The sequence below is a fragment of the Poecilia reticulata genome, chromosome 3 (assembly GCF_904066995.2).
Source record: "Poecilia reticulata chromosome 3, P_reticulata-male-v2, whole genome shotgun sequence".
Classification (NCBI taxonomy): domain Eukaryota; kingdom Metazoa; phylum Chordata; class Actinopteri; order Cyprinodontiformes; family Poeciliidae; genus Poecilia; species Poecilia reticulata.
This window is the reverse complement of record NC_088832.1, coordinates 5422700-5448160: the sequence shown is the minus strand read 5'-3', so window position 1 is coordinate 5448160 and position 25461 is coordinate 5422700. Positions and strand designations below refer to the sequence as shown.

The 25461-nt window shown below is 39.1% G+C and overlaps 1 protein-coding gene across 2 annotated transcripts in view; it reads right to left on the bottom strand.

The window, feature by feature from the left end:
• cdh8 (cadherin 8) overlaps window positions 1-25461 on the bottom strand; it is a 153541-nt gene that overhangs the window by 42866 nt on the left and 85214 nt on the right. For both annotated transcript variants that reach the window (XM_008404881.3, XM_008404880.3), the window contains exon 4: window positions 6898-7017. In XM_008404881.3, the coding sequence (XP_008403103.1) occupies window positions 6898-7017 (120 nt within the window). The remainder of the gene's footprint in view (window positions 1-6897; window positions 7018-25461) is intronic.

Sequence of the window (25461 nt, the reverse complement as noted above, 5' to 3'; positions counted from 1 at the left end):
AGCCACTTGAAGGAAAAAGAGAAGTCTAGACAGGTCACTTCTGAAGAGATACAGGCCTGTATCAAACCCACTGTTTATCACACAGAATGATATTTTTCATCTGTATTTCTACGTGAATTGTAATAAAAAAAGAAAAAAGGCGTAGCGTCAGATTTTAGTGGTTGTAGGATTTCTCTTTTGCCTTTGGGAAAAGACCACAAGACATTTCTGCTGCTGGCGCTGGACTCGCATGTTTGCTTTTGGTTGTATTTACCCAGAAAGCCCTGCGCTGTAGTAAACTCCCTGCTTCTGAAGCGGTCTCCAATCCATTTGACATTCACATATGAATTTGAACCACATCAGAGTTCATTTCAACCGATGTTTGCAGACAGAGCAGAGTTTGTTCCACATCAGACTTTTATTCCATTCATACCTCTCAAAATGAACCGGACTTTCCAGCCAAACGAACCAGAGTTCTTAAGCGTTTCATTCGATTTATGCAACAGAAACTGTTTCATTGCTGAGAAGTGACTTTCTAACTGCTCACGCTTGTGTATTTTTTAGGACACTGGTTGCAGCTGTTGATCTCTTATCATTGAATCAAATCTTCGCCAAAACACCAGAGGATTTCCACCTTGCGCTGTTGTGAAAACCAGCTTTGTGATGCTGAATAAAACCTGAAGACTCCTCTCTAAGCCACTAATCCTGCTTCGTAGTACCGCTCAAACCCGTGCTCCTCCTTGGCTCTCAGGTCTATTCCCTTTTCAAAGCGTCTCCTGTTGAAACATTTCTGTCATTCTTATCAAGAGGCTTTTTGTTGGTCTACCACAGGCCTTTTCTTTACATGCCAAATGACGAGCAAAAGGCCACACCTGAATAACGGTTAATCCCTTTTGATCCGGTGAACACAAGGACACTGTCTTAAATAAAGCTGTAATTCTCACAATATTTTTTAAGCCTCTTAAGTTAAATCTTAAATTCTACTCCAGATTCACCTGTTGAGTGTTTAATTTCACCTATATTGTTTATGTTCAACACAGATTTAACTCAAAGGCACAAAGCAATAAATGCCAAGTGTTTTGTTTTTTTTTCAAGTCAAGGTTTTGCCTGTAAAGTAGGAGACTTTACATGAAAAGACACAATTTAATCATTGACTTTAAAAGAAACAATTATTTTCAAATTCAATAATTTAAGTAAACATTGGCTTTTATGCATTCTGGGTCTCTGTTTTGTGTAATATTGAGGGGTTCTTAATAAAGGAATAATTTCAGTGCATCCGTATTAGTTATTTAACAAACGTCCCGACCCTTATGTAAAACTAAATGTTTAATTAGTTCCAAGAATAATCAGTTTGTATTGCTTTGGATTTAACTTTAATAATAAAAGGCAAAACACACCTAAAAATCATCTCCAAATGTGAAAATAACAACAAAAAAAAAGTAAATGAAAAGTTGAACACTTACCAAAATGACAGGGGTTGAAAAGCAGGTGACACTTTCTAAACACCTAATGTTTTAATTTAGCCCAGCTTATGCGTTGCAGAGTGGTAATAAAATAGAAAAAATAAGAGTGAAAAGCGTGTCACCACCAGCCGTTCTTGCGTTGCTTTGGTGTGGAGTGCTGACTTATTCTTATTCAGATTCCACGCACTGTGACATCTGTACCCTACATGTGGTACAATTTTCTTCTAATGTATTCTATTTATATCCACATTAGGAAATGCAACATTTGTAGCTCAAACAGTGAAATGAACAATCTGTAGCACACTTACTTACACTCAAGAACAAGAAGGTAGGCCAGCCTCCCTTCTGCGAAGAGCAACACAAACAAGACACTTAGTGTCTCACACACACACACACACACACGCACACGCACACACACACACACACAGAAAGATACTCAGACTTCCTACAAACAGCAACACTCTCATCTCTGTTGATCATCATTAATTATTCAAATTAATTCCTAATCACCGAGAAGGGAAGACAGACAAACACTCATTTCCATAGATATTTTTCTCAACTTTTCCTTATTTTCTTTTTTTTTTCTTACTTCACCGACCATTAACCAAGTGATGAATTGGGGTATGATGTTTATTTATTTATTGAACTCGTTTCATTTCCGACGTGTCGCTGCGAGTGTCAAACGCATTCTAATGGTTGTTTTCTTCTTACCTTTTATTTCCCATTAACATTCATCAAAACATCTGGCTCACTTGAATGAGCCATCTGCGACGGCAACAAAACGTGAATGCTAATCGTCAGGAACGTCCATTCAACGCGCTTCCGCACTGCCGCCGCCATCGCCGCTCTGGGACGGCCACACCTACTGTACGCCGGGGTTCCAGGTCCCTCTGTTGATGCCAGCGCTTCTTCTGATTATGTACATAAATCCGGAAGCTGCCTTTCGTCAAAGTTGTTTATTGTGTTCTGTATTTTCCAAAATTACGAGCCGTCAATTTCCATCTCATCCCTTATTAATGTGATTCCGCTGTTATTTAATCACGTTGCTTACAGACACGTGCTTAAAAAGTCGGCTGAGAAAGCAATTAGAGATCCAATCTGGAATCTGTTTTGAGTTAGGTTTATGAACCGTGATGTGTCGGAGTTTGCGAAAGGGAGAAGTAATTATTAATATTACTTTTGGAATTCATCACAGTGACGTTACAGAACACAGCACCGTATGAGAGCCGGCCCGTTTGGCGTTCAGGATGAGCAGCCAGCTGAAGGAGGCTCCGTTTTTACACGTCCTGCTGACGAACCACATATTACTAATGAGTATATGTTTGAGCTCGATGACTTGAATGTTATGTCATTTGTGTAGCTTAATGTCACAGAATGAGCTGGTGAGCAGAATCTGGTGATTTTCAGCTCGACTGGGCCTGAACAGTGACCAGCTGGTCTGAAACTTAAACTGAAACTGAAAAAAAAGACATTTATTAAAGTTTTTTGTCTTTTTCTGATCTTTTTAATACCCCATTAAGCAGGGGTGAAAGTAGGTTTAAATTCTTGGGGGTACTATGACAAAAAAATAAAGGGAACACTTCAGTGTTCACTTAAATGTTAAAGTGTTCCCTTTATTTTTTTGAGCAGTGTATATAACTTTGTGTGCTCTGGAGTTTCTGTGCTGATTAATTTTGTTGCGAAGCAATAAAAGCTGGTAGCTCTTGAATTGCTACAAAATAAAGCTGTATTTCCTCCTTCAGCAAACTGGGTGCAATGTTGACACCTTGAGATGCCATGAGACCTAAACTCTGAACATCATGGCATGGATGCATCCCAGTTTTCCATGTCTGGCATATAACCATTTATTTTAGCTTTTAAACTGGTTCTATTGATCCTGTGTCCAGACAGAGGGATAATCAGTAGCCCAGCATCATGACCTGTTTGTTCCGAAGATCCTGCAGCTTCCACTTCTCTTCCTAACATGGCGCCTCCTCACCCTGACTCTCATACTGATAGGAGGAACCACAGAGCTGTTAGGTTAAAGCTCATCTTCTGAAGTTAGGATATTTTTCCTCCATCAGGATCCAGAGGAATCACCTCAAACCAGATGTTGGACTGAATTTTATTTTACTGTCATTTGTGAATGTCAGAGCCTCATTTTCAACAGTGGAGCTATAAAGGTTGAAAAAGGTTATCATTTTGGAAAAAAATCTCATCCACATCAATATTTCCACTAAATAAGAGGCAAAAAAACTAAATTGTTTGATAAAGGAAAAGCCTCTCAGACTCTGAGCCTGACAGCACCAAACAATTTTTTTTATATTAGACAATTAATTTAATTTCACATAATTATTGCGGTAGAAGACATTTGTTTGATAAATACTTAATGAGACATATTTACCATGTTTGATGTTTGTTGTAAATGACGTATACTCAAAGAACGAGGTAATTAGTCCAAGTTTGTCGTTTATTGAACGTTCAAAAACTACAGCGGCTGTGATGAGCCAAGACAAAGGTGAACAAAGGTAAAACAACCTGAACAGGTGATCAACTCTAAACCACTCGCACATTTTTACTCTCCGTCTCTGTCATTTAAGCATACCCGTTGCTATGGCAACCTCCTGCGCTCCACAACCCATTCATATTTTACAGCAGACAGCCACTCCCCTCTCTTGCAGGTACTGCGTACCCCCACTAAATCTTTTAGGGGTACGCAGTACCCTGCCGTACCCCCTTACTTTCACCCCTGCCGTTAGGGCCCCATCAACATTGTTTTTTTTCTAAAACATGCAGTGGCTTTCCAAAACCCCCACATCCACCTGTGACTGTTTCCAGGAATGTTTTTGTTCACATGGAAACACAGAAAATGACTCCAGATGCTATTTTTTGCTTCCCCAGAACCTGAAAGTCGGGCTAACTGTGGAGCATGCGCACACGGAATGTTAACGGTGAGCAAAGCAAGAAAACAACAGGATGTTCTGTTTTTAGTAAACCTTCTCATTTCTGTCAGATACAACAGCCTACAGATGATTTCTTGAAGTTAATGAATGAAGTTTTGCTGCTGGATCACAGCCACAAACATGTTATCCGCCATTGTTGCTGCTATGTATGTTGGGCTTGTGGTAAAAGGTCAGGCTAGAGGTTGGAGGATAATATGTCGACATTTTCATAAAAAAGGGTGTTTTCACTTTTTTTTTGTGTTGTTCCAATGGTTAAAAACTTTGCCATTTTAGAAATAAACTTTCCCACAAAAACAGGCCTTTGTTTTATCAAATAAACTGCTGAAGTCAATTTCCAATTCATCAATCTGTCTAGATAAATTATTAAAAAAAATTATCTCCCAACTATCTCCCAACTCCCAACTGATGAGAAAATGACTATTTTTCTCCCACGTTTTCTTTACATTTTGTGACAGAGGAAGTTCCGCTCTGTGTCTTCTTCAGACGTTTTTATATTGTTTCTTCCAGTGGTTCTTGTTGCAGCGCCACCGCAGGCGAGGGGATGAACAGCTTTTCAAAGGGTTTGGTTTCGTTGACACACTGCAGTGTGAAAGCGAATGGCAGCAGCTGCAAATGTAACAAATGTTAGCCTACCCGACTGCGAGGTGTGAAAACTAACTTTGATTCAAAATGCTGGATGAACCGTTTGCTGTTCATGATGACATTAACCAATCTTAAATCTTCATGTCTTCTATTTTGTCTTTCATCACACACAGTGAATTCTGATTTTTTAAATCACAACAGTGACACATTATTTTCCTGTGGCGCCTCCAGTTTGGTCCCGCTGCCCCAGTAACAGTGATGTCTGCCCCAGCATAAGGGCTTATGTTCTGGAGCGTGCTTGAGTGAGCAGCTGGAGCGGGAAGCGATAGACGAAGGGTGGGGAGGGGTAGTGGGGGGTGGTATGGTTGCGCCTGGCAGCCTGAGTTAGCGCCAGCCCCACGCAGCGATAATCTATAAGCGTTTCACAAAACAGATGGGCCGAGTTACCTGCAGTCCTGTTGTTGTTGCACAACTTTTCAAGCAATAAACCAACACTGTCAGCTCCCCCTTTAGCAGGCATTTGATAATGTCGTCCCTTATGGGCCCGCTGAACGCTGCTCCTGCCAAACAACCATGTAGGAATGGCGGTGAACAACATGTTGGTCGATGCACAAGCCATCAAAGAAGTGGTTTGTCATGGATTTTTCTCTCTCTTTTTTTAAAGAACGAATACACTTTTAATGTAATTGGGGAGGGGAGGGGAATCATCATCTTTGGGCCAGAAGGCGAGGAAACTGTTGGGTTTCCACCTGCTGATGGTCTGCAACCTGTAGAACCCAGAGACGTGTAACTTTAACTCAGGTTCGTAAAGAAATGTAAATGCTCAGTGTCGTCTTCAGAGGTTTATCCTACAGTCCATTCCAGCAGCACCACCACAGGTGAGGGGGGGCAGGTTTTTAAAGAATGTGATTAGTTTTACTCAGTTCAGTGTGAAAGTGAGCAGCAGCAGCTGAAAATGCAACAAATGTTGCAGCTTTGGTCCCCAATACTGAGTCTACCAGACTACCAGGTGGGAAAACACCCTTAATCACAGGAAGCGAGGTTGCAAATCCCTTAATACCTTAAAATGGACTAAATTACACTTACGAGATGTCATAAGCCTGGCAAAGTGTATGCTAATGCTGTTTACAGCTCACTTATTACAGGACCGCTTTTCATCCAACCCTACTACCCGCCTTCTTGTTTTGAAATCTTAGGAGAAACTTTTCTGAACCAGTAAAAACTTGACCTTAGATGACCTTATTGGCCTTATACAGCAAAAAGGAAGCAGCTAATGTTTGCATACTAAAATGTGCAGGAAGATTTTCCCCAGCAAGAGAGTTAAAAAGAAAAACTATTGAAAAAATCCTCGGATGTAATCAGGATCTCTCTTTCTCTCTTTCTTTCTTTCTTTCTTTCTTTCTTTCTTTCTTTCTTTCTTTCTTTCTGTGTTTTTTGCTCCCATTACGGGTGTGGCTTTTATTCATTACATTTTGAACGGCATTACACTCCCCATTGGTTAGAAACTGACAAAGGGCCTCCACACTCTATTAAAAGCTCCCATTAAGTCTAATGAAACAACATTTCTGTCTCTCAGAGATTTTCGCGTGGCCTTACCAAGCCAGGCATAACAGCATAAAGAGCTGGTTCCATGGAGGTGTCCTCCTTTATGCTGTCCTTTCAGCAGCAGCAGTGATTAAAGTGGGCTTCGTGTTTAAGGTTCACTACATAGTGCTTATGATGAATTTGAAAAGGCAGTGTCACTGGAGGAAAACTAAGTACTCCAAAAACCCTGGTTATGGAAAATACACGAAACCCCACGATTTAAGAAGGGTGTACTTTCTTTTCATCTCGACTGCAGGTGGAACAGAGACCCCACTGACATCATCAGCACCCAAACAATCGAGATTAAGCTTTCAAAAACACCCAACAAGCAGAAAAGGTGAACTCACCAGAGTTTGGGTCCACGGAGAAGTACGGCTGTCCGTCCAGTATGCTGTAGACCAGCTTGGCGCTGTTCCCGTACACCGGATCGTCGGCATCCGTAGCTGTTACCCTGGTAACCGGGGTACCTGTGGCGAGGGAGAACGGAGTTATACGGACAGCCGTTCTATAAGCAATCAGGCTCTGTGCATTGAGACGTGGTTGTGCTGAGCCAATCAGGATGAAACTATTGGACCCAACGTGGGGTTGATTGGTTCAAATGTCAGGATCCTTTTTATTATTTTTTCATTGCATTGTGCTTCAAGTGAAGAAGTAAACTCTATGGCTTGGTTTTTAAGTAAAAAAACAACAAAAAAACCCCCATCTGGATTTATTGTCCAATCATGACTGAAAAGAACAACGTGGTGAAAAGTGAAGGAGATTGGTTTGTGTTGATCCCTTTCAGTGCCAGGCTTTTAAGGATACAGTAACTGGTTAATCAACATGACTTGTCAGAATAATAAGTAGTGCTTTTTTTCTAATTCTTCTAAAGCTTTTATGCAAATGTGCAATTTGAATTCCTTAAAACCCATCAAACAGGTCATCACATCATTTGGTTTATCTTAATTCATTGTGGTGAACATTATACTTTATACAACATGATAATTATTTCGAAACGATTATAATTTGATGTACTTATTTCTTAGGTTTACTTGACAGGGACAAACACACAATAACATAGACAAACTGAAGGAAACAGCAGCCCATGCCTGCAGCATGGCGCTTACAGCACAAGATAATTTGCAGTTTTGCGAAATACAACTATTTGGATACGGCCGAAAAACCACCTCATCCTCATGCAGGAACTTTATACCTCAAGTTTTTTTTTTTGAAACTGCCATGTTTTCATTGAGCAAATTTATTTTAGTAATTTCAAGTTGCACAGTTTTATGGTTAATGAAAACACAGCTATTGATACTGAGAAGCCACGATGACAGTTTGAGTTGGTCGAGATGTTTGGACAAGCAGAGCACAAATACCTGCAATACCGAGAATATGTGGAAGATGAGCTTCGTTTCAACGCCTTCAATGTAGAAACAGCGCGGAGCAGATGATGCAGGATCTGATGCAGCTATGGTGTAAACTCAAACTTCTTTTAAGTTTGATATATGCAGCATTTATACAACAACTGAATGTAACAGTTGCTTGACTGTGCTATAAAATGGCACTATGTTCCTCCATTTAAATATATAAAAATGCATTAGATTGTAGCACCTCTTCATTGTTCACTCATGCATTTTTGTATGATATACATTTATAAGACAAACTATTGTTCGTGTTGTTTTTGGCCTTTCAGATACACTGGCTACAGATATTATCCATTTCCTTTATGCAACCTATTCTAAGCAGTGGAAATCAGGTTCTTTAATACAACGGCTTTATTATATTTGTCGAAAATATATGCGAGGACCTTGATCAGTATTCCATCTCCACCAAGTGCTCAAGGCAAATCAGAGAAGAGATTAGTGCCAATTCAGTCCACCTTTCAGAGCTGCATTATCCGCTGTGCGGAGAGAAAAAGCCCCTCAGAATCTGAATTTAAATATATTATTAACCCAATTAAACCCAGCCGGTTCTGGATTCGTGGTGACCTACCTCCTCAGCGGTCAGCGCAAGGATGTGAGCGCGAGACAAGAAAGAGAGAAAAGGGAAGCTGACGGTGTGATAGCAGGCGACACGCTGGCAGGAATGCTGCAGACGGTATGGTAATTGTTTCTCTGAAAGATGTTTAGAGGTGTCCTGACAACAAAGGGAGATGTCCCTCATCGCAGGCGGCCCGGGTCCTGCCACAGGCGGCTAAATCTGCCCGCTGCAGATGAGGTGTCTTGTATAGACGCGTGCCAGGTACGGGATTTGGTTCCAGCGCTTTGATTCAATGACAAATATGGACAAAAAATTTAAAAAAGAGGAGAAAAAGCCTTGCTAAATGGCAGTCTCTCTGAAGATTAGAATTACTTTGTAAAAATGGATTCCTAACAGATTTTCTTTGGAAAAATAATAAATGTCAGCCTACTATAAAATAAGTTTATGTACTGTACAGTGTGGAAACTCGATACTTTTGCTGAGGCTCCTTTCATGTGAATTACTGCATCAATGTGGCATTGTGACATGGAGGCAATCAGCATGAGGCTCTGCTGAGGTGTTCAGGAAACCTCGTTAATCTGGCCTTCCTATGCAATTCCTCTCAATTCTCATCTCCCATCAGGGATTTCTCCCATTGAAGGGGATTTCTCGGGTAGAATTTCAAATGGGCCAATCAGCGAACAGAAGGAGAAATTGTGAACGATGACGTAGATTTTCTGCACTGTTTTAGATTTGTAGTCTGCCTGTAGATTTAGTAATGGCAGCTGATGAAGTGAACAAAGTTGCTCAGTCTGTGTTGACCACGCCTCCACATGTTAAATTAATATTAACATCGGCCTCATTTGGCTTGGCAAACTTCTCTTTGCTTTGGGGCATCGTTGTTGACGACGCACGCAATTTCTGTTAGACTTCATAGCGTTGAACTGCAGCGTTACAAATATCGCAACCAAATGTTAGCTTAGGGCTGGACGAAATGACCAAAAAACTTCTGATATAAATAGAAAGAGTGAGTAAGTGACTGTCTGGGCCAAAAATAAAATTTCTGTATCAAAATAAGTCTGACGGCATCAAGCAATACTTACATTTTCTGAACAACTGACTTGAGACTTTAAGCCATAACCTTTGGAATCTATAGAAATAAAAGCTTGAAATGTGTGTATCTATATAATTGTTAAATTATTTAATTAAATTGCTGAAAACAACTATCTTTGTATTCAAATGCATTGAACCATAAATGTATTCTGATTACAAAGTTTGAGCCAGCTTCAGTAGGCAACATTCAAACTTTTACATCCAAATAAAACTATTTAACCGCAGATAAAACAGAACGCTCCCATCCTCGGCTTTAATACACAAAGGATCATTTCCACATCCACGCTGGAGTTTTTTCCCCACTTACATACACAACCGGTTTCCTGTGCCGTCAGCTACACGTGTCAAGGATTGATTAATAGTCACCGCCGTGTCTGCGGTATTGTAACAGCAAAACAGAGCAAAAGCCACCTTTGCACTCTAACTGGAGTAGCAGTTTCACTGTTGCAACCCAATTATTTCACAGTGAGGGAGCCTCAAGTGGTCCTCTGAGACAGAGGTGTTCCAGTAATTCATAGTCTTATGATGACCCACGCTGTTGTGTTGCCAAAGCTTACCGTGTACATTTCATGGCGCTTGTTATACGCCGTGCCTTTTGCAGTGTTTTAGATCAGTGTAGATCAATGTGCTGTTTTTCCTCTTTGCTTCTGCTTGCTGCGCTACAGCGTTGGCGAAAATAAGAAACATACATTACAGCAGATCGGCTGCTGAGTTTTTCTTCTCTGCTCCAAGGAAGATGACTTACCCTACTTTGCAAACAACGTGGCTTCATATATTATCCACAACAGCAGGACGTTTGTTATCCAAAAAAATCATGGATTTAATTTTAAACTTCTGAAAGTAAGACGTCCATGTTTACAATCTCCCAGTTTTTATTCGAAGCTCGGATAAATAAAAGTTAATGGTTATCAGCTGAGTTTCCATTACATTGTGCACAAAACATTTTCGATATTCTGCGAATGTAAAAAAAAAAATTAAAATCCCACACAATTTCACAACTGCAAAATTACTACACTTGTTTTCTAGAGAAAGGCTTATTTTGTGTTTTTATTCACCTAATTTTCCCAGTAATATATTGCAAATAAAAAAGAACAACTTTTTTCTTGTATACTATTAACTTTGAATTATTATGAATTATTATGAATTACTATGAATTATTTTATGGAAACTACATACTTATGGGATTTAGTTTGCAGACAAATGACAAATAATGGCTGATTAAAAAACTTTCTTTTTCCGTTTGTGTCAAACAATTTTTTCATCAATGTTTTTTTTTTTTTTTTTTGTCCATTTGGAAGTGTTTTTGCTTTACCAAAGGCTGATGGAAATGACAAAATTCAAAATAACGTCCACTATTTCAGAAAAACGTTTTTACGCTCGCTTGAGGTAAGCGGGCTGTTGAGAAAAAGAGTTAATGCGCTAAAAGGAAGAAGAAAACACTTTTACTGAATAGGTTCCAATGTAACAAACTTATTTGTTATGTCGGAAAGAATAAGCATAACTTACGCAGCAAACCAGCAAAGAACAATTAGGAAAGCCAGTGTTCTGGTCCAGCAAAACTTTGCTGATCACTGGTAAGGCTTGAAACTTGGAAAGAATTTGCACATCTAAATCTCCAGCACGGAAGGCAGGATTTTTCTGAGATGTGTTCTATGCTAGTTTGGGACAGTCTACCTTCTGTTTATTACAACTGTACGTAGCATCAACATGTGACAAAATGTGTAGCCTGGATGATTCGTTCCAAACCAGTAGACGTATTTGCAACTAATTTGCATTTTCTTTTCTGCGACATTTTAAAAGTTCGCTCAAAATTCACATGACAATTGGATGAAACAGAGCTACTCATTTGTGGTGTCACCATACAGATACCTACTGAATAAAATTATACAGTACACAGCATAGGAAGTTTATTTTGCGTTAGTCAAGCTGAGGTCATTAAAATAGTTATCCACTACTTTTAAAACACGACTTGTAACCAATCAACAGAACCTTCCTTTAACCCTTGTATGTCGAAATGGGGTCCAACCGACCCCACACACGAAAACCTGTATCATTTCCATAGACGTCTACGTTTGCCTCAGTCCAGTCATTCTCACACCTGACATATTATCCTAAAGTTTCCTCCAGATGTGTTTATTTAGTTGGTAAACTGTACTATCAGCCGATTAAGAGAATGTAAGTGGCTACGTTGACATTATCTGAATCCCACAAAATGTGTGCTTTAATCCAAATTGGAGACTTCGTGTTGCATTTTCGGGAAGCAAATCATATCCTTGGTGTCGTATGTGTTTGCCAGTTGTCAAATGAATCGACAGCAAAGGAAATTGCACCGCCCCGTTTTCAGAGATACAGAGTCTAATCTGCTTCAAAGTTAAATTGCTGCTACTACAGAGAAAAGAGCAGAGCCATCTGCGCCTTCCGAATTATGAAAATCACCTCAGCCCTTATATAGTGTGTTGGAGTACTGCATACTGGCTTAATAAATTTAGTTACACTATGGATTGAAGTATGGAAAGAGGGGGTTCAGAAAAAAAGAAAAGTCTTCATAAAAACAGTAGAATCAGCGAAGCGTGAAATAACTCCCTCTTTCTTTCCCTCCCACAGGGGTAAAATGTTCTTCACTGCCCCTGATAACAAATAAAAAAGAAGGATTAGGAAAGCCAGTGTTTTGGTCCTATTTCAAATCAGCTCAGATTAGCTTGTCTTTCCCCCTGATGATCCATAGAAATTTCAGGGACACTGCTGAGATGGATGTAGCTGTAGGGGACACGGTGGGCACACAAACCGGACCGTAGGAGGAATATTGTCTCTGGCTTTTATTTGGAGCCTGTAGCGCCGTGGCGATTACAACAATAGCGACTCAACACCTACCATATAAACTTCCAAGGATGGAAAGCTGAATTGGTGTTTAAAACAAAAAGCGGTGCAGGAAAGAAAAGTACGACGTGAATGAAAACAGTTCATGTTTAAGGAAGCATTCACGCCAGCCCCGTTTGGTCTGCTTTAACAGAACTCGGGTTCGTTTGTCCGGCCAGTCGGTTTTGTTTGGAGAGGTGTGAATGTAACCAAACTCTGATGCAGATCAAATAAACAGATTCTGGTCTGTCTAAAAACCAAGGTTTCCTTTTGGTTGAAGTGAACTCTGGTGCAGTTCAAATGCATACGTGAACTCTAAGTGGATCAAAGACCACTCCAAAAGCAGGAAGTGGACTAGCTTGATAAAAACCAGAACCTTGTTTTATATTTCCCTTCGCACAGAGAGTCTAGACCCTTAGCTATTCAGAAAAGTTTGCTTGCTGGAGGTGTGAAATTTGATGAAGTTAAAAATTGTACCCAATCCCTAACGTTGGAGCATGACGTACCACCAGTTTGATCCTATGAAACTAACTCCACCACAGCCAACAGAGAAGAGCTGAACAAAACAACGTTTAATTTTAATTCCGCCGCTGGAATTGTGACCTAACATGGATTTAACAGCTTCGTTCTCTTCCTCTGCTGCCACTTCCAAACTACAAGCAGACTACATTTCTAAAATGGTGCAGAAAATTGACATCATTGTACACAACTTCTCCGTCTATTCACTGATTGGTCCAGTCAAAATTTTATTCAATGGGAGAAAGCTCAGACTGTGCTATATAGCAAGATTTGAATCGAGTGAAATAGCCCAAGAAGGCAACGGCTAGGCTTCAGGTCAACTATAGCGCAGGGAATTCTGGATAAATACATCTAAAACAAATGTGTTAGCAGGAGAAATGTCTTGTGGTCTTTTACCAGTGATGAAAGACAAATCCTACAACGGCTAAAATCTTCTTCAGAGATTCTCATGTCGTTTTCCTCAGTAGTTCTTGGTGTAGCTCCACCACAGGCGAAGAGGGGAATTGATTTTCAAAGGGTTTGGTTTGTTTGACACAGTGAAAGAAAACCACACAAACTGAAAATGTAACAAATGTTGCAACTTTGGTTCCCAATCAAACTGAGTCTAGTGGACTATCAGGTGGGAAAACAGCCTGAAATTATGAGTGAAATTATGCAGTGCTTACAGATTTATTCTTTATTTCCTTTTGCAATTACATCATCAAGCTAATTTTATTGTTAACTAAATATTACATTAGTCAATACAAACATTCATTTTCAAATTATTATTTAACTCATTAAGAGAAATAAAGCTTATCCAAACCAACCAGGCCCTCTGGGAAAAAGTACCTCTGCGCTTTGTTGAATTATGAATTAACTGGTTAATCTACATTTTTAGAGCTCAGTTTCACAGGCTGAACCCAGGCATGGTTATTTTCTGACCTGCTGATGTAATAAATACTTTAAATAGAACCTCTCTGATGGGTAAAACATATAAAAAAAACCAAGAGACTATTTAAAACATTACAAAAGTGTTAGAAAAAGAAAGTCATTAACATCTATCAGTCTGGAAGCAGTACAAAGACATTGGGACGTCTAAGACAAAGTGGTGGATCCTCCACAGGAGACCAACATGAGTCCAACTTCATATTAAATATTCAACCAAGAGGACACGGAACAACCCAGACCGACATCCAGAGCCCTACAGGCCTCACTTGCCTAGGCTCAGGTCAAAGTTCATGATTGCCCAAAGAAATCTCAATGATCCCCAAGATTTTTGATGGAATATTCTGTGAAGTGATGAGAGGAACCTTCTGGAAACGTTTGAGTAAGATTAACTTTCTGAACAGACCATGATACTGTCAGTCAAACCAGATAGTGGAAGTGTGACAATCCAAAACACAAAAGCTTACCATGTATTTTGTAGAGTTTCTACAAATCTTAGCTCACTTGATAACGACAAAACTAACTTACTAGTAACTTTTCAGCTGGATATAGGAACTTGTTTTAAGTTAATAATTTCTTAATATTGATTTTAAAAAGTAGTAGTTCCACTGGGAGATTATTTCACTCATAACATGGGAAAATATCTTGTTCCAAGTGAAATCATTTTCCAGTAGAACTGGTACTTTAATTAATTCATTTTTTAATCAATATTAAGGAATTACCTGTTCAAGATGAGCAGCTGCTGTGTCTTGCTGAAGTTACTTCTAAGTTCATTTTGTCCTATTTCAAGTGTCTTAAGACATTTGCACTATAGAAACTAGACAAAAATAATAGATAGATTTTGTGTTTTTGAAGTGTACAAAATGAACCACTCAGAACTAAGGTAACTGAACCCCTCCAGTATGCTGCCACCATTAGCGACCCAATACTAGAGCTCCATTTGATATTATCACTATTTAGAGAACACTAATATTTATTTAGACAATGTTAATGGTTTAATTTATGCTGAACCATGAATCTTTTTTCTTCCATTTCTAATGTGTTCGCTGCTTTTGTGTTGGTCTACGACGTGAAATTTCAATAAAAACATTGATGTATTTTTGGTTATGACGGGAACAAATGTGGGTAAAAGTTCAAGCGGCGTGAATAATTTGGACTCCAACTTCTCTTAGAACAAGTCTCTCTCTGTAGGATTTGGACCACGCCCCCCTCGTCGCCCCCCCAAACCCCCTCACCCCACCGGGTGACACACGTTGGCTATTTGTAGAAATTACAGCCTGCCGTTATGGTTGTTTACCCGCGCTAAGTGTAACGGCATTAATCATGTGCTGAAGTTCCCAGGATTTAACGCCACGGCAATAATTTAAACACACATCATTTTCAAAGGACGCCATTACTGTATATAAACCATTTACATCAAATTTACAGCTGCTGTTCCGCTCCTTCAAGGGCATTTGGTGGCTAAAGGGCCTTCATAATAAAGACACGGAGGGCCGGGGAGGGGGATCTAGACTTATGTTTTATCAACCGGCAGAAATAATAGCGCCAACGCTTCCCATTTACTCTGTACACTGGCTCGGTGATAGGAAATCAATAGGTATCTTTCCTGGACTGGAGAGGGTGTAAATTGGGAGAGTAGGCAGCTCCATGTGACGCACAACGGCCGAGGAAGGACACTGCAGCTTGTTTCTGGAACCACGGTTTCATCCGCTCACTGCCTGCGGTGGAATAGCAGGGATAATCAAACAGGAAGTCATAAACACTTGGCTTTGAGCCATCAGGATGCTCGTTTACGAACACTTACTTTACACTGCGGGGCGGCACAAAGGGGAAATGAACTCGCTAATTAGGCAGAATAGTTGTCGGCATCTTCATAGCCAAATTCAGATTTTCATTATGTTTCCACAACGTTTTTTTAATTTAATTTTATTTTTATATAAGCCAATATGAATGACAGGCTATTTGAGAAAGGCTTAGAGATTATTTTTATTTTTGAAATTGCGAGATTAAAAGCATAATGTTAGCAGCATAAAGACACCATGTCACCAGGAGAAAGTCGTAAAATTACTAGGAAAAAAAAAGTCATTTTGATGAGAGAATGGTGTAGTTATCAAGATGTGACGTGACCAACTGGTCCAGTCTGTGATTCGTTCTGAGAACACACTCATCTGCTCAACCCTACTGATAATTTGATGCTGATATGTTAAAAGATTAAATACGTCCTATTTGCAAAACCAGAGTAAACTTCACAAGATGTTTAACATTCCTCATTTATTTTATTTTATTTTTTGCTGAGGATCATATAATTACTACTTTATTGTCTTAATGTTATGACTTTTTTCAGGTAATATGAGTTCATTCTCATTATTTCAACTTCATTGTCAAATGACTTTTCTTCTCTTGATAAAAAACTTTATTATGGTAAGACGATAATATATTTTTTTCTCATCTTATTACAACTTTATTCTCATATGAATTTTGCCTTGTGACTATTTCTGTAATATTAAATTTTTTTTCTTATGCTATTACAACTTTATTCTCATGTTATTATAATGACCGTTTACTTATAATTAAATATTTTTTCTTAGTCTGGCTCTAAGACTCCGTCATGCATATTACTATGAATTTATGCTAGTAACATTAAGAGTCAATTCTCGTGAGACTTTGTGTTTTTCACAATATTATGACTATATCTTGTATTTAGTTTATTATCTTAGCCTTACCCTAGTTAAGTCATACAATACAGACAGCACAGGCAAAAAAATCAGTATCTCTGTTTAGATAAAATTATGTTCTAAGAATTTTTTTACGTGATTTAAATCTTTACATTTCATTATGATTCCACTTCAGTGTCGACAAAGCAAAAGGTGATGCTTTTAAAGGTTTTAGAAGCGTGTCAGCAAAGTGAACCACAGTTAAGACCTCCCAGCTCAAGCACCGGCCTACTCAAATCACTCCAAATCAAGTGTCATTGCAGTTCATTTGCTAGCGCCGGGATGCAGCGTCTCTCCTTCAGAGCCTTTTGTGTAGCTAGCTAGCGCGGCTCCAGCTATCACCGCTCCCCCCGGCCCTGGACCCGGCTCCGAGGCGTGAAGGGCGGCAGACAGGAGGGGGCATTCATATGTATGCAGCCACTGAGCCATAGAGGAAGGGTATCACTGAGGTATGAGCGGGGCTGTGGGCTGCCTGAGACGTAGGGATAACGGTTCCCCACTGCGAGCCCTACCTGGATAAAACAATACTGTTCATGTCTGACTGGCTTTACGCTGCAGGAGAGAGGGAGAAACACGGGATAAATAAGCACAGAGGGCAGAGGTGTACAGTCATGAGCAAAAAAAAAAAAAAAAAAAAAGTTTTTTCTTACATGCCAGTTCAAAAAGGACAATACTTATATAAAAATATATTCTGTTTAATGAAAAATGACATTTTTCAGATGCTGAAAGTGGTTTCTGCCATTTTTGTTTCTATTGTCTTACTATTCTAACTAATCACAGAAGCTTGTAATAAGTTTTACTCCTCTTACAATAATTTTTTTGTGCTTAAACAAAATTATTTTTTGTAGTTTCCACAAGCTTCCTTATTATTACTCGAATGTTAAGCACAATTCAGTTACTGTTGAAAGGGTTCTGGACCCTTATCATGATCAACAAAGAGTTTGACAATTAACTCAACTTTATTTTTACATAATAACTAGAAAAGAACACTGAACTTTTCCATAAGTGGAGATGCTACTGAAAGTTGGAGCTAAAAATGAGCCATCCACTTATTGCTCCTCCTCAAGGACAACTGGGAGTGTTTTTTAGCTAATGTCAGGTGAAAGACAATCACCAAATAGGCTTGTAGAATTTTCAAGAAATTTTTTTTTATTTTAAACACAGAACATTGAGAAAACGTGTTTGCAGGTTTTACTGGAACATTACCCTCATGTGTGATTTATGCTGGAAGGTCTTCCAACATTTCTTCATGTACTAACAAGGTTTCATCATCCACTTAGTAAAAAATCAGACAGCACAGAACACACCATGAACAGAGGACAGAAGTGAACTGTAACTCCACCTCCCACAGTCATCCCACTTAAAACAAGGTATTTAAGTACTAGACATGTACCACTGGAATGTTTTGTAGAAGTGCTTCACGAAGTGATATTAATGTATTATTGATATTTTGAGCTTTACAGTCAGCTCTCTTTCGAGAACATAATCTTTAAATTCAGCTCTCCTTTAGCTTAAAGGCTAATGTTAGCAATGAAGCACAGCTAAGCCCTGCAGGAAGTAGCAAAAGTAGATTTTCTAAACTCAGAAGACATTTGGTTCCTGTTGTGGAAACATTAGTAAGGGAGCTTCATTTTGGAGTTTTTGACACTTTTCTATATTAATTTTTTTTATTTTCTGTGAGGTATTTTGTAGAAACTAGAATCGGTTTTATTTTGCAAGTATTTTGAATATTTTCCCGATTTGTATGAAATGTACATACAACTTAGTGTTTCTCATTTAGACTCACTAACATAATTTATATTAAAAGAATGAACACTTTAAAATCATAAAAGAAAAAAAAGTTGACTTAACTTACAAATCAGTTAAAAAGTTATAAAAAAACTTAAAGTTTTATGTTAAGTCACTTTGATGTAAAAATGTAAAAACAAACAAACAAATAATATAAATTTCAGATTAATCGACTTAATTAAAATTGTATCAATAGTTTTTCTTAAGTGTTCTGGACTTAACAGTTGAAGCAACAAGGAAACTAGGCAGTGAAGTTGAGTCAGCATTGGGTTTTTTTTACAGTGTAGGCATCTGAAGTCATGGTCACAGAGAGCATTAAGATCAGCAGCAATACTCAGATACGCTGTGGCATACAAATGGTGCTCAGTTAGTAACATGGAGCCAAAAAAGTGTCAAGATAGACCCGACACCTCTTCACCACTTCTACCAACCAGAACCTCTGATAGAAGACAGGATGGATTCTTGCTGTGTTGTTGTTTACTGATTCTCACCCGACCATCTGGCATCTCAAACTTCCTCTGGCTGACAGTGCGATCGTGTGTTTTCCTTCCGACTCCGGTTGGAACCGTGTAACGTGGGTTCTCGTAGTTCAAAAAGTTTCAGTGTAGTTTTCCATCTGCATCTGGTAAAGTTCTTCTCTAAATCTTTTTTTTTTTTTTGCAGCAGGCGTCTTTTTTTTATTGCAGTGGGCATTGGATATACTTCCTGCTCATGTTTGCACATGTAGATGGAACACTTTTAACTCTTTAAGATGAGATCAGATCATGTCATTTTCCTCATTTGTGAATTAGTAATGAATTCTCCACGGCTGCATTGCGATGCTTCTGAAAATTAACTTTATGCCCTGCTCCTGCTTGCTCATTACCTGCAGCTAATGACCAAGCACACTGTCGCCGTGTGCTTGGTCAGGAGGAGGAGCTAGAAGCAAAGTCAACCATGCTGCTGTCAGTCAGTAGACTTTACTACAAAGGAAAGTCTGTAGAAATTGGCACAATGTAAAGTCAAATATGTTGAGAGCTCTTTCGTGCTCATTATCAATGTTTTTCTAAAAGATAAATAAAATAACTTCAGTGCATTAATTTTAACTTGTTTAATGTTTTGAAAATTGGAATACAATTATTCACTTTTTTGTTTTAACATACAAGAGTTCAAAGCGGAACCTTTCTATTCTAATGTTTCTGGTACACCTGTAAATCTGACGCACAAGAGACATCTGCAAACAACAGAAATGGACGACAAAGCTGCTTTTCTTAGACCACTGAGGGTTAATCTTTACTTGAATAAAACAATCTGATTGGATGCTGGAAAATACTATTATTGTGTTCAAGTTGTGCTAAAATGAGTTAGCCTGTCAGTGAAGCTATTCAAGCCTAAAATAGCATATCAATGCTAAACATGTAGCAGCAGCAAAACGTCCTCAATGCTAATTGTCTGCAACCACAGCATGTTTCCGAAAGTTTTTTTTTTTTTTTTTTTCCCAAAGAGCTTCCTGAAACACATGAAAGCTGAATGGGTAAAATAACACTTTACAGCAATTTGATGGTTTTATTACGTAAATGACAGCTTAAAAACAAATTTCTGTGTTGAGCTCAGGTCTTTTTACTCAATAATTTAGCAGCAAAACTTTCTTTCAATTCAGAATGCTGCTTATTTTGTTGATATATTGTTTTATTACAGTGATATTAATTGCTATTAATTCATTAGAGACCTTGCAGTTAACTCCATTAAAATTCAGCATCACCACTGCAGAACCAAACAAACTAAACACCCATATCTTTACTCTCACGTGAATCTGAATCAGATTCCTCTATTTTTTGTTGTTCTTTCAAATGAAACGTTCAGGAATTGTTCTTTTTGTCAAAAATCATATCCCAATTCTCGACCATCAGCAGAGTTTTTTATCAGCGTTACAGAGAATGGCAGAACACATGGACCCTCCTCCAGCATGCCGCTGGAAGCCTAACTGGACAGCACTGCTTCGCTTTGCTTCAATGAGTTTGCAACATTTCTTTTTCCAACAACAACAACAAAAAACGGACACCCAAACATTTAAGCTATGAAATTATTTTCTGCTTCTTTCTTCTTGGTGCGGGAACTTTATCTAATAAATCCAAGTGTAGTAAAAAAAAAAAAAAAGCATGACAGTAACTGCTTAGACACGTCCAACCCTCACCTAGCCAACACTCGCCTCTTTTTCTGCCTTTCTAGGTCAGAAAGATGGCATGCCAAACTCCAAACTCTTTTTTTTTCTCTCCCTCCTAACATGGCTGGTCTGTGGCGCTGGACTGTCCCCAGACAGCGCCACTGCGGTGACAGGAAAGTGATTATATATTGATCATGATCACATAGACACTGGTGTGGCTCCCTCTCTGGCTGCGGGGCTGAGAGGATAATAGCTCAGACGTGAAGACTGACAGCCAATCTCTCCAGGCTGAGCCGCCAGCTCTATTTTTGGACAGTCCCACCTATGTGATTGAAATGCGTGCGCACGGATCGGAGGGTTGGGAATGTGGTGGGCGGTGGGGGGAGAGGGGACGCTTGAATTAAGAGACGATTAGCCGAGGAGAGAAAGAGACAATCGTCGGACATGAACTGTAGTGCAGTGCTGGAGGAGAAAACTCTGAACAACAAAGAAAACAGTTGTAGCAAGGTGGAGAAAACCAGCGTATCCATCTGTGTGTCTGTCCATCCATCCCTTTCAGTTCTCACACAGCAGAACATGACACACTTGGAGCGCCGCCGGCTGATTCCCTCACCACGCTCGATGCCAGTTTTAGATTCCTTGGCTTGCAGATGGCCATTAATACCAACAATGCAGTTGGGCATTAAGGAAAACCCTCGAACAAACGAGCACGCTCATAAACAACTGGCAAACTTTCATTGTTCATCCCAGCCCAGCCTGAAGCCTCCCTCCCCCCTTTATGTGGAACAGTTTCCTCCTGACGTTTCTGTAGAGCTCAGCCGGTGAATGTAACTGTACACGGCTTTGATAAGATACTCATACCAGACTTTTTTTTTTATTTTTTAATTTTAGACCATTTTGTCATGTTTCAGTCACAAACCTCCATGTGTTTTAGTTGGATTTAATGCGAGGTGGGCTTAAAGTGTTATCACAGTATTTTGTGGTGCTATTGTGATAACAATAACAGTGGCGATAAGAACTGATTATTACTTATTTTTTAGGTAACTTTGACTCTAACTCAATCCATAGTCCCATAAACACAAACACTGCTGTTGGGAAGCATAACCATGTGTGATACGCTTCTTTAGGACGGCAGTCACACAAAGTGGTGTGATCACTAAACGGCAATGAGAAATCTAAATCCTTATCATGACAGGAAATTTATCCCGATACATGATAAAGGATACAATAATTGATCAACCCAAAGTGGAGCATAATTGGGACATAAAAGGGAAATTATATTTTTTGTCACATTTTTTTTGTCAAATACAAGCCTGCAAAGTGTGATGTGCCTTTGAATTCACCCACCATTTTCAAACCATGAAATAAAATAGTTAATTACGACCTCCTGCCTCGCTCTCAAACAAGTTATAAAAAAGGTAACTTGAGCCACATAGCATCTTTCAGAAACAGTGCTTCAAAAATTCCAACAATCCATAAAGCAGAAGACAAAGATCTGTTTTCAAATGGCTTTTATAGGAAACCAAAGTACAGCGATCTCAGGTCCAAAGGAAGAGTTCCAGAGTGGGGGCCACTGAACAGAACGCTCCGTCTCCTTTTGTCTTCATCCTAATATGAGGAACCATCAGCAGACCATGAACACAGGACATGGAGGACCTGCCAGGGATAAATGGCTGAAGAAGCTCTCTGATATTAAGTCAATAAAAGAATCTTAAATTGCAATAAAACAACCCGGAAGCCAAGATAGCAACAAGATTGGAGTCATGTGAAAATTTAGCTTAGAGGCCTGGCAGCTGCATTTTAAACCATTTGCAGCCGTTCTAGGGAGGTATTGCTAAGCCGTGTGTACAGTGCATCGTAATAATCCCATAGTAATAAAACAAAATCATGCATATTTCATTCCAGTTCATTATGCGAGACAATGAAACTTAGTTTGGCAATATTTTTCAGATGTTAAAAACAGGAATGAACCAAAGACATTTAGATCTAAAGTAAAACCCACAATCAAAGCCTATGCTATGGCTTCTTAAAGAAGATTTGGCCAAAGAAGTGAGAGCTCCAACTGTCTCCTTTATCCCAGATATATGTATTTTTCCAGTACTCTGATAAATTTTTGAATTTTGTCCTCATTTAGCTGAAGAAAATTGCCTGCGGTCCACCATTTAACAGAGTCTATGCACATAAACAAGCTGTGTAGTTTATACATCTCATTTGGGTGTACAACTAAATATCATCTGCAAAGCAGTGACAACAGTTGACTTTAAAGGTTGACAGAATCTGGCCAAGGGGGAGCAAATACAACACAAACAGCAGAGGCCCCAACACAGGACTTTGGGGTACACCACAATGGACTGCATAATGGACTAGTAGATACTTGATTTACACAGAAGTGCAGGCAGTGTAATGGTGGCAAATATCGTTACAGCACCCTCTTGCTTTAAACCAGATGTGTGGGCGCACTTTGGCTTCAAAAAGTATAAGGATAGCGACTCCTGTCACACCTTGCTAAAAGGTACCTCTGCATCCTTTGCACCAGTGTATCCTCAGAGAAAGTCTTCTCCACCGCTGCAGATATCATCACTGCGCAGAGAAGTGCACTTCTCCCAGAGCACGTCGATCAGATTCTATTTCTAAACAAAAATCTGAGGAGAATGTAGCTCACTTGGTCTGCAGAGTAGGCTTTCTGTTTAGAGTTCACTTATTAGTCAGGGTCTATCTACAGGCCTTAAGCTGCTCTGCTAAGAGGGGTGCATTTGAAGTTAAATGTTCTTCATTACTTGAATTATAGATTGTTTTGGGGAAGTCATAGTACTGTTTACTTACCAAGCGCTTAGAGTGATTCCTTCAGATGTTAAGTATCACGGTTAAAAAGGTATCAGACTATTCAGAGTAGGGTATTTACTTTACAAATGCATTTGCATTTGTATTTACTTTACAAATGCATGTAAGCTACAGTTTGTACTGTTTCAATTAAAAGAAACATGTCTTCTCACCACTTCTTTGATTCGTTTTGTCCAGCTGTCGACTTTAAGTCTGTGTCCAACCAGAGCCAGGTATTGTGTAGTTGGTGCTTTTAATCAGTTTTCAGTTAAATTAAATCAGTTCAACTCTATAACAGTCACAAAATGTCACCAAAATCACTCTATCCCTCTAAAATCTTTCAGAAAATCACAAAAGTGTATTGAATTGTATCGGTTGCTGAATATCGCAATATATATCGTATCGTGAGCAGAATGTCGTGAATTGTATCATATTGTGAGATTATTGTATCACTACAGCCCTACCTAGAAGTAGCTACAAAAAAACTATATAGACAGGTATGAAAAGAACCAGTCCAAGCATTTACCCTGCACTTCTGATGATTTATTTTGTAAATGCTATTAGAGATTTAATTTTACTAAACCTCACAGTCACAGGCTACTTTGCCTTGTTCCATCCTAAAAAACCTAATCAACAATGGCGGGCAAACGTCTGCTGATGCACTTATAGCTGAGCTAATCTTTCGTTTTGCATGTCAGCATTTTAGCTCATTTTGAAAACATTTAGCTTCCTTTAAATGTATTTTTCCAAATAAATTCTTAATCACTAATTTACATGGCTGTTGTGACATTTACTCTGTACCCAAAATGCATCACTGTAAAAGTTCAGCCTGTATAATTACGGCCTAAATGGTCATTAAGGAAAAATCAGCAACAGAGCTAACTCAAAACATATTAAACTGAAACCATGAGTGAAAGGTATGTTCGTTAGCATTAGCTTCTGCTAATTACACAGTTGGTATAGATCTTTAGCAGAGCTTGGGTATTGTTAGTTTCTGAGATGACAATACTCAAGACCTATTATACTGAAGCCATAAGTGAAAGATATGTTTATTAGCATTAGCTTCTGCTAATTAATATGTTGGTATAGTGTTTTAGCGTTAGCAGAGTTTGGGTATTATTAGTTTTTGAGCTAACAATACTCAAAATACTCAAAACCTGAAACCATGAGTGAAAGGTCTGTTCTTTAGCATTAGCTTCCGCTAATTATTATGTTAGTAAAGTGTTTTAGCATTAGCAGCGCTAATGTTAATGATTAGTGCTTTCGGATTTGTGCAGATAACTTTTTAGCTAGTGGTGGTCACCACTGCCAATCAAATAGATTAAGGTGTTAGGTTGGAATATGTGTGCATACTTCAGCAAAGTCCTCTATCTATAACTCACATGGTGACAAACTGGATCTCCACACTACATCAGCATGTGTTGCAGAATACAGGAAGTCAGGGCAACTAATTCCAAGGTAGACGAGACAAGGGAGAAAAAAACCCCATCATGCTCCTCCTAAGACCATCAGTTTTCATAACTGGACTAATGCATACTCATGCTAAAATGCATGTTTCAGCAGGCTTGCAGAATGCAGCTGAGGAATGGGGCGGGGGGGGGAGAAATGAATGAATAAGTAACACCCCGCAGAGGCTGAGAAGATAAGGAAATATATGTTCATATCAGCCGCTAACACACTTTTAAAAATTAGACTTGGGCAAATCCAGCATGGGGCCAGCGTGGAGGGCTTTCAACAATAATAATAATAATAATAAAAACCATATACTACATCTTCAAGATAAGATATGGTTGTCAGCATCCAAGAAATAATTCCCCAGAGGCAACGATGGATAAGGGACAGCGCACTTTTGATAAGTAAGAGGATCGTCACACTTAAGCTCTTCCATTGCCATTGTTGTAGTACAATTACTAGTCTTTTATAAGACAAGAGAGGGAGCCGTCACAGAGAAGCCAGGAACGGTGTTTGTGTGTGTGTGTGTGTGTGTGTGTGGGCGTGCGTGTGCGTGCGTGTGTGTGCGCGCGCGTGTGTGCATGTGCGAGTTTTGAGCACTGCATGTGTCTGCTGTGTGCATGACATCCTCCTTTCAAACC